Genomic DNA, 14,342 nt, shown 5'->3' with positions numbered 1-14,342 from the left:
GAAGGAGGAAGAACGGTGACGACGAGGTAGAGAGAACAATAGAGACGGCGAGGAGAAATATCTTAGAGAAGAACAGTGAAGGTAATGAGAGGCAAAAATCGTGTTTTGTTACTTTTGTTTAAAATTTTTAATTTTAAATAAGTTACGACAACGCTTTTAAAAGCGCCTTCGAAACTAGCCATATACCAGCGCTTTTTAGGAAAAAAGCGCTTTCGTAGCCTACTCCTATAGCAGCGCTTTTAAAAGTGCTTACATATCTTACCCTATAGCCGCGCTTTTATAAAGCGCTTTCTTAAGGTAGCCTTAGAAAGCGCTTTTTAAAAGCGTTTTCGTAGGATCTCCTATAGCAGCGCTTCTTTTCCCTGTTTTTTAGTTTTGTTATTAGCGAAACCTATAGCAGTGCTTTTGCCTAAAAGCGCTTTCGTAGATGTGCTGCTAAAAGCCAAATTTCGCGTAGTGAAAATTTGAGTAATAATAAAAATAAAGATAGTTAATTTGAGTTTTCAGCACAACAACAAAATGTAATCTTTTTGAGTGTATTGAGAATTTGGGTAGTTGTGTGTCTAGAGAGTGTTTTTCTATTTTTCTATTAAAAAATAGTTTGTTGAGAGAGTTTTCTATTTTTTTGTTCAAACAATGCAGTTGAGAGAGGATTTGTGATTTTTTCGTTCAAAAGTAGCAATTGAGAGAATTTACAATTTTTCAGTTTTGCAATTTTTCCGTTCAAAAGTTGCAATTTAAATAGGGTTTGCAATTTTCTCCTTATAAATTGTAGTTTAGGAGATTTGCAATTTTCTCCTTAAAAATTGCAATTATATGAAAATGTTTGTAATTTTGTCATTGTAAAATTAAAAATTGAATTATAATTTTTGAGTTTTACTGTAGAATTTTTTGTTTCTTTTCTTCATTTATGAGTATGCTTCCGCGAGCACAAAATTTATTTATTTAATTTTCCAACACATTATTATTAAAGCTACAAAAGAAAATCTAAAAATCAAATCAAGAGCCACTAATTTTTTAAACTATATATATATATATATATATATATATATATATCTATCTTAAAAGATGAGAAATTAGTAAAGATGCAAATTTTCTAAAAAAAGTTTCTAACAAAAAAAAACACACAAATGATGATAAAAACTAATGAGCATAAGAATAAACTAAATAAACTTTGCTACCTTTTTTTTTGCGCAACTAGTATTAAAGAAGGGATCTTAAGGTCTTTCTCTTCAGATGATAAGATTTTAAAATTTGCATCTTCATTTTCTGTTTGTGATAAAGTAGAGGAGTTTGAATATCCATTCTTCTTTTTAGTTAAGATCTGAATGTGTTTCAAGAATCTTATTCATTGTGCTCTAACAAAAAATAGTATACAAAAATAAAAAGAAAAAAAATCACGGATTAAAAGCAAAGTAATTAAATTCAATTATCTTTTTACTTTTATGCATATGAGATGGTGGAGAACGGATCTTTTGGCTTTCCCTTTCAAATGAGATTGGATGGCTTTCATTTTCATTTTAATTTTTAATTTTAAGGAAATTTTTGATATTTTAATTGTCATTTCTCTTTTCAATCAAAATATAGAGAGTGAATATAAATTTTTAGTTATTGAGGTCAAGTAAAAAAATAGTTTCAAGAAAGAAACAAAATAGACATTATTATATTAAGAAACTCACGAGACTAAAAATTAATGAATTTAGCTAAATTATCCTTTTCTTTTAACCCAATGAAGAATTCAATGAATTAATCTTTTAATCTCCCCTTTCAATAAAGTCGTATGGTTTTCATCTACATTATTTATTTTTGGAGAAGGTTAAACATGTGATTCTTTATTCTTCTTTTAGTCAATATCTGTAAACATGATCTAGATTTTTAGTCATCAAGGGTTGATCAAAAAGTGGATCAACAAAAAAAAAGACAACATAAAAAATTACAATAAAGTCCATGATATTAAAATAAAGTAACCAAGCTTTATTACGATAAAATTTTGACCCCAAGAGAATTTGGAGAATGGATCTCTTGGTTTTTCCGATGAAATTAGGTTAAAACCAATTATAAGGGACATAAAACCTAACTCATCAAACAATTAGGAAAAATGATAGTTGCACATTCTCAACTTATCTCTAAGAAAACTTTCAAAATCACAAATAGGAAGTGAATCCCAACAAATATCATAATCAACAAAAATATCATGTATTGGCTATTATATTTATACATGTATTTCCCTCTCTAAACATATGAAATATCTTAAATTTAAAGGAACATATAGGGGGTAAAGTATTCTTTCCTTTTAATTTAAAAATGCCAATTGAAAATATTCACATTAGAAAATGGACGAATGATCAATATTGAGTCAGTTTTAAATCAGAGATTTTTTCCAATTCCTTTTATTAGCATATTTGATAGCAAACATGATTCTATGCAATTCAACTTAATATGATGTGCAAACTCCGATCTTAGCTAAGGAATCTCCTAAGAATTTTACTAAATTATCTTTAAATATGTCATCCCAAGTTGATATTCTATGATTTCCTCTTGAAGCTCCATTTTTGTTGCACCTAACCCAGTTATGACTAGAAAAACACCAATCAACTTGTATGATTCTAGGTGCCCGAGGAGGTCAACATTTGATATCAAAATATTTAAGAATTGTAAACTTGTAAATTAAAGAGTACATGTGCCTCTTGAAAAAAATAGATGCCATTTATACCAATTGCTTAATATAAAGAATATCTATATCAAATTCATTTTTACCATTCTAAAACTTGAAATTATTTATTGCGTACCAATTTTTATAAAAAAATTATTTTGATGAGAGTCATGGTTAGATTCTAAAATTTAGAGTTGGATCTTCTACCAACAAGTTTGTATAAGCTTTTGTAACTAGTTCTATCAATGTCCGTGCAAAACAATCACTCCATCCAATTCAAGAAAAGTAAGGTGTACATGCATAAAAGAAATACGTGATATGCACTTTCCATATCATGATTGTAAAAAAAGTATCTCAAAACCATATGCATTCCCCTTTGAATAAAGTTGTCTTCTCTTACAATAACATTATGTAATAGCTTATAAGTCACTAATGACTTAGCAGGTGGTATGTAGGGATACTAAATGATACATTCATAAGCATCTTTATAAGATAGATCACCGTTTGCAGATCGTGTCCAAATTAGTTTACCAACAATAGTATTATCAAATGACAAGTTAATCTTCAAAATATCTTCAACTATTTGAGGATTCAAAATGGATAATCCATGAGGAATGTTATAATTGATGTATTGGAAAATTAAATTAACCTTAGCAGTTTGCATAAGTTTAATATCCACTGAAAATACATAGACTAATTGAATCCTACCCATCATAGAGAGAAGGTGGATTTTTAAGTAGCTAGCTTAGCCAATACTCTATTTGCTATTATCTAAAGATGATGATTTCTAATATTTTTTTGAATATAGGAACTCCAAGAAAGTCAAATGGTGTTTTCCCTATAGTGGATCCAAGGGTATCTGTAATATGCGTTAACCTAGATCCAGAAGCACCTCTACCATAAAGCTGACATTTAGATGGATTGATGTGTTGACCATAATTTTGATCATATTCTTGAAAGATATGGTTAGTAACTTGAGCATTTTTCTGGGTAGCTTTGCAAATTATCATAAGTCCACCTACAAAAAAGTGTGTATAGGATGGTTGTCTTACCAATTTATATGCATGTCAATTTACCCTAATCCACCAACATAGATGATTGTCAACTAAGTGCATCTTCAGCAATGTAGAAGAGAAATGGAGACAAAGGATCTCATTGCATCATTCATCTAGAGTAAGGAAAAATCTTGCAGCTTTCCTATTTATCATGATTGATAGTTTGGTTGAGTGTAAAATGGTCCCTAAAAATTTTAATCAAAGCCAAATTGAACAAGAACTTTAATAAGATATTGCCAATCTAAAGTACTAAAGGCATTTTTTATGTCTATCTTCAAATTCATACTACCTCTAAAGGATTTCTTGTCGAATATGTTAATGGCTTCTGAAGTAATCCCAATGCACGCATAAATATGTATGTCCTTAATGAAGCCTCTTTGGTATTCTAAAAAAAAATTAGGAGCTAAGATGGCTAACCAATATGCAATGATCTTAGTGATGATTTTGAATTGAAAATTTGCAAGTGCAAGAGATCTATACTACTCAATAGAATTTGCTCCATGTTATTTAAGTATCAACTTTATATTGACTGAATTGAAATTAGGAAGGATCCAACCTTGTTCAAATAATTAATTCACTAAATTGATCACATCATTCCCTTCTATATTCTAATAGGCTTGTAAAAAATTATGAGATAACTATGTCCACCTGATTAGTGTAACTCTAATTTAAGAGCTTGTGCAAAGGATTTATTTTGTACTTGGAGTTGGGATGGAGACATATGAGCCATTTGAGGAATAAGAGTCGACCATGTCGATGGTCTGGCCGAAGTGCCATCCCAATTAGGTTTTCAATCAAACCCTAACCGAGCATCCCCAAACAACTTGGTGTAATGACAAGACGATGTCTCCTTCGTCAAACATGTTTTGATTATCGAAACGGAAAAATTTTAGCGTTTCTTACGAACCTTGTATTCAATAATCCACTCGATCTAATAGTTAACAAATTAAGAATCTCTAATTTTCTAAAACTGGTTAGAGAAATATGGAAATCCATCATGCTCATACTTTTTTAACATTTTCAAAGTTCAAAGTAAAATTAATTTTTATAATGACAAAAATATTTTTTATTATTTCTTGTAAAAAAAATTAATAAGTAGAAAGAGATGATTAGTAAAATAAGGTGTTATTGAATGAAGAAAAACAAACTAACTTATCTAAAGTAATGTTCTTGAATGGATTAAGCCCATTCCTTGACTCAAAACAACTATAAAAACCAACTAGTTACAGTCAGTATGAAGGGCGAGCATAAACAATACTTTTGACAACATCAAAAATTATACAAGCCATCAAATCTTATAATAACTCTCGCAACTCTAACCTAATTGAAAGTGATATATAATGCGCTTGAATTTGATTCATTTATATATATATATATATATATATATATATATATATATATATATATATATATATATATATATATATATATATATATATATATATATCACTTTTCACTTATAGTCCCTACAAAATTCTGCTCAATATGTTATTGGTCCCTATAAATATGACACTTTTCACCTATAGTCCCTACAAAAAATTTCATCGAATTTTGATCCTCACAATTTTCCGTCACGAATTTTGGTCCCTCCCGTTAGATTACTCTAACGGGAGGGACCAAAATTTGTGACGGAAAATTTTATGAGGACCAAAATTTGACGAAATTTTTTATAAGTACTAAAAGTGAAAAGTGTCATATTTATAGGGACTAAAAATTTATTTAACCTTTTATTATTTATTTATGAGAGAGATAGACACAAGTGATAAATAGATACTTTTAATTTAATGAATGGATTCTTCGATGGGTCCACTGATTTTTAACTTTTATCTATCTCTCTCATAAATGAAAATGAGATAAATGATAGATAAATTGATCAAATTCAATCTCTTATACAATTTCTTTGATCATAGTTTAAGATACACATTAGTAAGGGGAGGGGGTTGAATAATGACCTTTTAAAAAAAATCTTTACAGTGTTGAAACAAACTTATCAAATAATATGTGAAGATGATCATTAATATTATTAAAATTTTGTTGTGTGTGTTCGTGTATAAAGAAACTAAAAAAATTCACAGAGAAGAGTTAAGAAGATTCACACAAGAATTTATACTTGTTCTGTAAAATTGGTTACCACAATCTTCACAGTTAGTAAGATTTTCCACTTAATTCTCAATAACTTGTTTAATCTATGCATACACCACTATGTATTTTCTTAGCCTCGTCATATTTACAATGCTAATTAAAATATATTCAACAAACTTACAAAATAACACAAGTTCAAAATAACATGAGGGTATCCAAGAGTTTTGTGATGTTTGTTGTGAGCATCACATTTCAATATTCACAATATGTAACTAATGAGATGTTGTGTTTAATATTAATCTTAACAAAGAATGATCCTTATTACAAAATTTGACTCTTTAGTACGAGTAAGGTTAGGATGTGAAATGAGTTGATGTAAAAATGTGATGAAAAATAAGAGAGTAAGGATAGCATATTCATAGAGGTCTCGATCCTCTAATTCTTCTTAAGACGTTGTTGCCTATGATTTGGAGGCATATTTACACAAATCTCATTTAGTTCTTTTTTGTGAATCATTGATTGATCCTTATTTAGTACAAAACTATAACATTTCCACTTCATGTATTTTAGTGAATAGCTTTGGGCTGAGAAAAATTTAATTGGGCCTTAAAAAGGAAAACCTATTACCCAATCATCCCAAAAGCAATGTAAAAGGTCAAAGGTTAAGTTAGGTGAGCGTAATATGGTGGATCATGAGATCTCCGAAATTGAACCAACCCATTTGGCTAGGGGCGGCCGACCCAAACTGGACTTGTCAAATGATAATTCTCTTAGTGAATGGAAGACCATGTGTCCTTGTGAAAGGGCCATTATTGATACTTAATCACGGATTGAGAGCAAAGTAATTAAATTCAAGGCAAAATACTCATTTTGGTCCCTTAACTATACCCCTGAGTTCATATTGGTCCCTTAACTTTTTTTGTGTCACTTTGGTCCCTTAACTTTTAAAATGTTTCATTTTAGTCCTTTTTGTCTGATTAGCAACGGGAAAACTTTGAAATTGGTCGCTAAATCCGTCGCTAATTAGACAAAAAGGATTAAAATGAAGCGTTTTAAAAGTTAAGGGACCAAAGTGACACGAAAAAAATTTAAGGGACCAATATGAACCCAAGGGTATAGTTAAGGGACCAAAATGAGTATTTTGCCTAAATTCAATTATCTTTTTACTTTTATGCATATGATATGGTAGATGATATGGTAGAGAATGAATCTTTTGGTTTTCCCTTTCAGTTGAGATTGGATGCTTTCATTTTCATTTTTAATTTTTAGGAAATTTTTGATACTTTAATCGCCATTTCTCTTTTCAATCAAAATGTAGAGAGTGAGTCTAGATTTTTAGTTATTGTGGTTTAATAAAAAATATTTTTTTTAGTCGGTCAAATCTTAAAGAGGTCTATTCAACTCCCCTTTTGAATTGTTACATTCTCATATTCTAACCCAACAACACTTCCTATTCTAGAGTTTGTATCCTCATTGGTCCACTTGAAGCTGAAACACCACTTCATTAAGGATGTGGTGGCCACTGTAGAAAAAGATTTGGAAGCTTGTCGATATTGTTTCTTGGCATAACAGAAAAAGAGAAATTAACTTACCCTCCATGTAGATCAAAGTACCAAAATATCAAATAATGATGGATACCAGAAAAAAAAATGTCATTACATATTGTAATTTTAGCATCTAAACGTTGATATAGAAAAGCAATTTTTTGTAATATAACAGAATCGATAAATTAATTTATTCTTTCATCTTAATTTCTTACCATTTCATTGTAAGATCTTTAAATTAAAATAATAACTATATTCCTTAATAATTAAGTTGATATTTTTATTTACTTTTACAAATGTTGTACACTTTAAAATTGGCCACATTATCCATTGTTCAATCAAAGTTAAAATTTAAAATAAAGTGCTTTAATTATGTAGCATAAAAAGATATATAAAATTGAGTTTTACAAACCACACTAACAATATTTAAACATTCATAATTACGGAATAAGAGATAAATATCTAAACATAAATAATATTTAAGTTCCATATAATAAATATTGTCTCAGCACTTAAATTTTGAAAGACTCATAGTTGAACCAATCTTTACTTTGATTTTGATGATGAACCTGCAGCGCAAAGACACATTACAAAATAATTAAAAACACTTTATTAAATTGACTATCGAATAATATGGAAATGCAAAATTGACATATAAATATGTAATTAAATGTTATTATTCCATGAACTTACTATCTTAAATTGCTTACAACACATTAAATTGAATAACTAACATAAGAAAATTAAAAAACTGCTCAAATTTCAAAGTATCAATTCAAGTGAGTAAATTTAAGCGCAATATACTAAAGTATGTAGAGATTTATTTTAATCTTGTGAGAAGTTCTCTATCATAAAAATATGTTATTTGTAGAGGTAATTCAATCAATCTTCATCAAATTACTTTTCAGAACAACTATTATTTGAATATGAAAATTTGTGATGAGAACTAGTTGAAAGAGGTCTTAGTGGAATATTTAGGGTTTTAGAATGATGGTGACTGAATATGGTGGAAAAATATATACTTAAGTGGGTAGAAAATTTGTTTGATAAAAAAAAGAGGTGCACACATTTAGGAGATATCCATGCGAGATGAATATATAAGTTTGGATTGAGGAAGTATTTAGTATTTATTGATATACATCTCAAGTAAATTATAAGATATTCATTAGCTTTTATTAATATATCATAATATAAATGATAATAAAATCCATTAAAAATGACAAAATCCAAAAGAGAAGCAATAATTTTTAGAAATGAAATGATAAAATTAACAATGTAAGAAAAGAAGCAAACAAATAATAGAAAGAATATAGTCAAAAACAAAATTGTCAGCCACTAATGAAAGTCTTAAGAAATGTAATAAGTACTGTAAAAAAAACAAACCATTAAACAAGAACAACCATCTAAATCAATGATCATCTACTGTTACAAGCATCAGAAGGATTTAACTACCCACACATTTAATGTACAAGAATGCTTCATAAATTTTCACAAAAATATTTCAGAGAGGATATTTAAATATGATGTGCCAATAGCTCATTTGACGAATTCAAAATCGACAACACAATTTAATATCAAATCATTGTTAGGTTCCATGACCAACTCCTAACCTAGCCACCTAAAAACCTTATACCATACTTATTGGGATAGATCACAAACGGAAAAAATACAGAAAAACTCTTAGGTTAAACTGCATAACACACAATGACAAACACTAAAATAAAAGATAGTCATCTAACGCACGAGGATAATGAAGATTGCAACCAAGAGAAACATAGTCACCTTTGATACTTTCAAATCGTTGAAGTATGCATTAAACCCTTAAGTGTATACGAGAAAAGAAGCATATTTTGATATTGCAGAAACCTAAAACTTAGCTTGGAAGTTGACAAAGTATCGAGGCAAAACTGACAACGGGTCTAGTCGCCAGAGAGCGGCGGTGGCCGATGGTTTTGGCGGCCAATTCAAGTTTGTCATGTATCAAATCCAGTCCAGGAACTTTTTGTATATCGAGCTTGTTCATTTCCATTTGTCGATCAGTTTGTTAATGAGTTGTGTTCTGATCCCGTTATGCATTCATTGAGTTTCAACAGTTATAAATATGTATCTCTATCATTCTTGTGTTCACAACCTTCACAATATTATGGTTGAAGATAGAGAGAAAAGTATGAGAATCCTAGTGGTAATTCTAGAGAGGCAATGGTGAATTCCTAAGAGTGTGTTCTTTGAATTTGGGAAAATCTTCGAGATATCTAAGAGAATTCAAAAACACTTCTTGACACTTCGAGTGTGTGTGGTTCATATATAGAGAGTTGGAGAATTTGAGAAACACTTAGGTAGAAAATAGAGTTTGTTCTTGAGAACTTAGGTGATTATTTTCTTGTAACTCATTCGTAATATTTTGTAACAACTCTTGGAAGTTTAGTGAATCAGTGAACTTCTCTATCCCCTAGAGTTAATTATTTGATCGAACTGGGTAAACAAGTTTTGTGTTCATATCTTTTATCTTCTTTTGCCAAGTTAAGTTGATATTGTAATGCACAGAGAGTTATTTGGTTGAAAGCCATTTATTTTGGTTGGCATTGTTATTTGTCCCCTCACATCAAGTTTTTTTGGTGTGACTGAACCTTTCCATTTCACAACAAGTGGCATCCGTCGTGGGGGCAAAGGTATCTTGTTTACAAGTAAGCACCATGGGTTCTAAATGCTAGATTGAGAAGTTTTACAGAGATATCGATTTTGGGTTTTGGAAAATGAAGGTGCAAGAAATCTTAACTCAAGATAATTGTATATAACTAAGTCTTTGACTCATAAGTTGGTGTTTAAAACAACAATTTCACTCATTGAGAATGTAGAAAACAACTCAATAGTGGAGTAGTTTATGGAATTTCACAAGATCATTGGTGATATATATGGAGAATATTAACATTAAGACTGAAGATGAGAACATTACTCTATTTTTGTTGAGCTCATTACCATAATTCTTTGAGAACTTTAAATATTCCCTTGTTTATGATAAGGATAATATTATTACTTTGGAAAAGATCTAGATGGTTGTGAAATCCAAATAGTTTTTAAAGATGAAAATTTTGAATATTAACGATAGTAGTGAAACCTTTTAGTGTCTCTAGAGGAGGAAGTGGGTATAGAGGGATATCAAAATAAAAAAGTTTGATAAGTCAAGGTTAAAATTCTTTATTTGTCCACAAACCAGTCACTTCATGAGGGATTGTCCTTGGAGAAGTGGCAATGAGGATTATGTTCATATTGTAATTGTCTAGGATGAGGATAATCATGATAGATCTGGTGAACTAGTGGTATCGAGTTTGGAGACTAAAGAGAGATAAGTCATTGATTCGGGTTGCTCTTATCATATTTGTCGAAGAAAAGAATACTTTGAGACTTTGAAGTTGAAGGAAGTTAGAGCAGGTAACTTCGTTGACAATAAAGCTTGCAAGGTTCATGATATATGTACGATCAGACTTAAACTATTCAATGATCGTGAATTTCTTCTTCATAATATGAGGTATGTTCCAAAGCTTATGCGAAGTTTGTTATCTATAAACATGTTTGATGATATAGCCTATTTAACTAGAGTTTAACATGGGTTTTGAAGGTTTTGCACGGTGAAGTATTAATAGATATAGAGTCTTATTGAGTCCCTATAGTATAGTTCCAAGGACACGTAATCTGAATACGATGTGAGGATGATATAATGTGAGAGATTCCCATTGTATTTTGGGAAGCCTCACTAAGCTTAGAAAGAGAATATAAGCAAGAAAATAAAAACTATTAAATTTTAATGATCTTTTAAAATAATTATATTTATTTATGTTCATAATTGATTTTCTAGATAGAAACCATTTGAAAAAACTTATTGTAAAGCCCAAAAAAAAAATCGAGGATTCTCATACTAACCTTTTTCTTTTTTAGTGACCTTCTTGGGTATTTCATTTCCATTCTCATCTACTTTCCTACCTGGACGAACTCCATACTTTTCATATCTCTCTACCTCTTGCTTAGATCGACATGTAAGTTTAGGTATCATCTTATGAATGTAGAACTGCAAAACATCAATTTAATAGACATTAGTTTTACATTCATTATATTATTTAGATTGAGAGATATCAATAGAATCGAATAGGAAAAAAAATAAAAATAAAATGAATTAGATACATTCAATCATAAACTTATTTTATTATGAGAAAAATGTTCACCTACGTTAAATTTTAAAAACATCAAATTGTTCAACATGTGATGTTTATTTATTATCAAATAAAGTATCAGAAAAAAATTAAGTAGAGAAAAATTAATGAGGATATTAAATAAAAATCTTACAGCATCTTTTCTTCCATTTCTCCTTATTTTATATCTCTTGAGCCATCTTCCAATCCATAAAGGATTAGGAGCTTTTTGTTTCTTCGAGCATGAAGTGGATTGTTTTGATGGTCTCCCTCTCTTTCTTCCCTATAGTAAGAGAAAGATAATATATCAAATACATAATTTATATGAGGATATATAATTATAACTATGAATATATATCTCCTCATATATGATCTGAATAAAAATTTGACAATTAAGATTTAATGGACCAATTATACACTAAAATAGAACAAATATACATCACCTAAATTTATTTTTTATGAGTCTAAAACTCATTTTATATTAATCCCTCATACTAAACCCTTTTCAAATTAATAAAACTTATTGATTTAAATGAAGTCTGGCATATTTATTAAAATATTAAAAAATTTGAAATAAAGAGTGATATCAGAATCTAATTAGATAGATATTGATCCATGCTACATCATATTCAAGATCTATTAAAAATAGGGTTAATGAACTTTTTTGTCCCTTTAAATATTTCAAATTTCGTTTTTAGTCCCTCCAAAATTTTTCTTCAAGAAATCGTCCCTTCAAAATTTTTCTTCTTAACTATTGGTCCCTAACGTCAAATTTCGTAGCTAATCGGTGGCTAAAGTCGTAGCTAATGTCTAGCAAATTTGACGTTAGGGACCAATAGTTTAGATGAAAAATTTTGAAGGGACGATTTCTTAAAGGAAAATTTTGGAGGGACTAAAAACGAAATCTACAATATTTAGAGGGACCAAAAAGTTCATTAACCCTTAAAAATATAATATAGTATCTCTTTCAACTATAGATCTTTCAATAAAAATGAAAAACATATAATAATATATATACAAAGTTGACAAACCTAATAAAGTGATTTCACAATGGTTTAGACTCTAAAAAAACTAAAAAACAAATCAAGAGCTACTAGTTTTTTAAAAAATATATATTTTCTTATAAAAATTATATTTGAATATCATATATTCATTTAATTTCTTAATATAATCCATCAAAATATGACTATTTAGTAAAGAGAAAAACTTCTTAAAAAGAGTTTCGAAAAAAATAATATACAAATGATATTAAAAACTAATGAGCATAAAAATAAAGTAAATATGTTTGGTTACCCTTTTATTTTTCTCCACAATTGATATTGAAGAAGGGATCCTTAGGTCTTCTCTGGACAAAATTTCAAAGTTTTCATCTTCATTATCTATTTGTGGTAAAGTTGGAAAGTTTGAATATCCATTCTTCTTTTTAGTCAAGATCTGGACATGTTGGTCAAGAATCTTAGTCATTGTGCCCTAATAAAAAATAGTATACAAAAAAGGAAAAAATTCCCAGATTTAAAGCAAAGTAATTAAGTTTAATTACCCTTATACTTTTACGCACAGGAGATTGAAGAGAATGGATCTTTTGGCTTTGCCCTTCAGTTGAGATTGGATGACTTTCATTTTCATTTCCAATTCTTAGCTGATTTTTTATATTTGGATCGTCATTCATCTTTTCAATCAAAATCTAGCGAGTGAGTTTAGATTTTTAGTTATTGGGGTCCAACAAAACAAAGTTTCAAGAAAAAACACACAAAATTATATTAAAAATTCCACGAGACTAAAAATAAATGAATTTAGCTAAATTACCCTTTCCTTCTCACCCGTAGAAGAATTCAGAGTAGTGATCTTTTGATCTTCCCCTTTAGATGAAATCACATGGTTTGCATCAACATTATTTGTTTTTGAAAAAGGTTGAACATGTGATTCTTCTTTCTTCTTTTCAGCCAAGATCTAGAAATATAAGTCTAGATTTTTAGTCATCAAGGATGGATCGAAACGTAGGTTCAAGAAAAAAGAAAGACAACAAAAAAATTATAATGGAAATCCACGAGACTAAAAATAAAGTAAAAGCATAATTGCCATAAAATTTTGACTCACGAGAGAATTTGGAGGAAAGATCTCTTGGTTCTTGCGCTTAAATGAGATCACATGGTTTACATCTTCATTATGTGTCGTTGGTAATGTTGGGATCTGTGGTTCTTCAATATTCTCTTCACTTAGGATCTGGATGTCTGAGTTAAGAATCTTAGCCATTATAGTATGATAAATTGGGCGAGTATAGAGCTTGTAACTAGGTTTTCGATTTGAGATTTTCTTACTTTCAAACAACAATAAAAACACAACAATTGATTTTGAGAGAAAGAGGAGAAACACTATATGACACCTAAATAAAGTTATTTTTATTATTTCAAATGACTAGTTAATTTAAAATGACAAAAAAACCCTTTAAATATTATAAAACACTTTTCGGTCAAGGTTTTTTGTCTTTTACTTAAAACATATCTAATTTTTATAACTTTTATTAATTGAATTTAGATTTTTTTTCTCTATTTTTTATATCTAAGTTTGACCATTGTGGTCCTACCTGACTCGAGAAATTAATTTTTGTAGTTGTACGTAGAGGATAACCATTTTTATTGAAAAAATTCTAATTTTTTATACCTTTTCTCTAAAAGGTATAAATTATAAATTATAGAAATTTTCTATCATTTTTAGAAACCAGTATTTTTAAATTATTTATAGATATTAAATCATTTTTAATGCATATATATCTCATAAATATAATTTTATAAATAAAATAAATTTGTATACTCTTTAAAATAAA

General features: G+C 29.0%; 1 protein-coding gene across 1 annotated transcript; it reads right to left on the bottom strand.

The window, feature by feature from the left end:
- Positions 1-11,247: 11,247 nt before the first annotated feature.
- LOC131605569 (uncharacterized) lies at positions 11,248-13,855 on the bottom strand. The gene is made up of 6 exons (XM_058877913.1): positions 13,616-13,855; positions 13,325-13,468; positions 13,059-13,202; positions 12,812-12,952; positions 11,673-11,801; positions 11,248-11,397 (listed from the first exon to the last, which is right to left on the bottom strand). Exons 1-6 carry the CDS (start codon positions 13,769-13,771, stop codon positions 11,248-11,250), a joined length of 864 nt encoding a protein of 287 aa, XP_058733896.1. The 5' UTR covers positions 13,772-13,855.
- Positions 13,856-14,342: the final 487 nt, after the last annotated feature.

This window comes from Vicia villosa, linkage group LG5 (assembly GCF_029867415.1).
Source record: "Vicia villosa cultivar HV-30 ecotype Madison, WI linkage group LG5, Vvil1.0, whole genome shotgun sequence".
NCBI lineage: Eukaryota > Viridiplantae > Streptophyta > Magnoliopsida > Fabales > Fabaceae > Vicia > Vicia villosa.
Note: the sequence above shows the minus strand (reverse complement) of the source record. Positions and strands in the feature narration are given on the sequence as shown.

What these genes read in the sequence shown, in the direction of transcription:
- LOC131605569 (XM_058877913.1), bottom strand. Translation starts at nt 13,771, where the DNA reads ATGGCTAAGATTCTTAACTCAGACATCCAGATCCTAAGTGAAGAGAAT. An exon ending in CTGTGCGTAAAAGTATAAGG is followed by an intron (nt 12,953 to 13,058) that starts GTAATTAAACTT and finishes CAACATGTCCAG; the next exon opens with ATCTTGACTAAAAAGAAGAA. An exon ending in TTGTGGAGAAAAATAAAAGG is followed by an intron (nt 11,802 to 12,811) that starts GTAACCAAACAT and finishes CTCTTACTATAG; the next exon opens with GGAAGAAAGAGAGGGAGACC.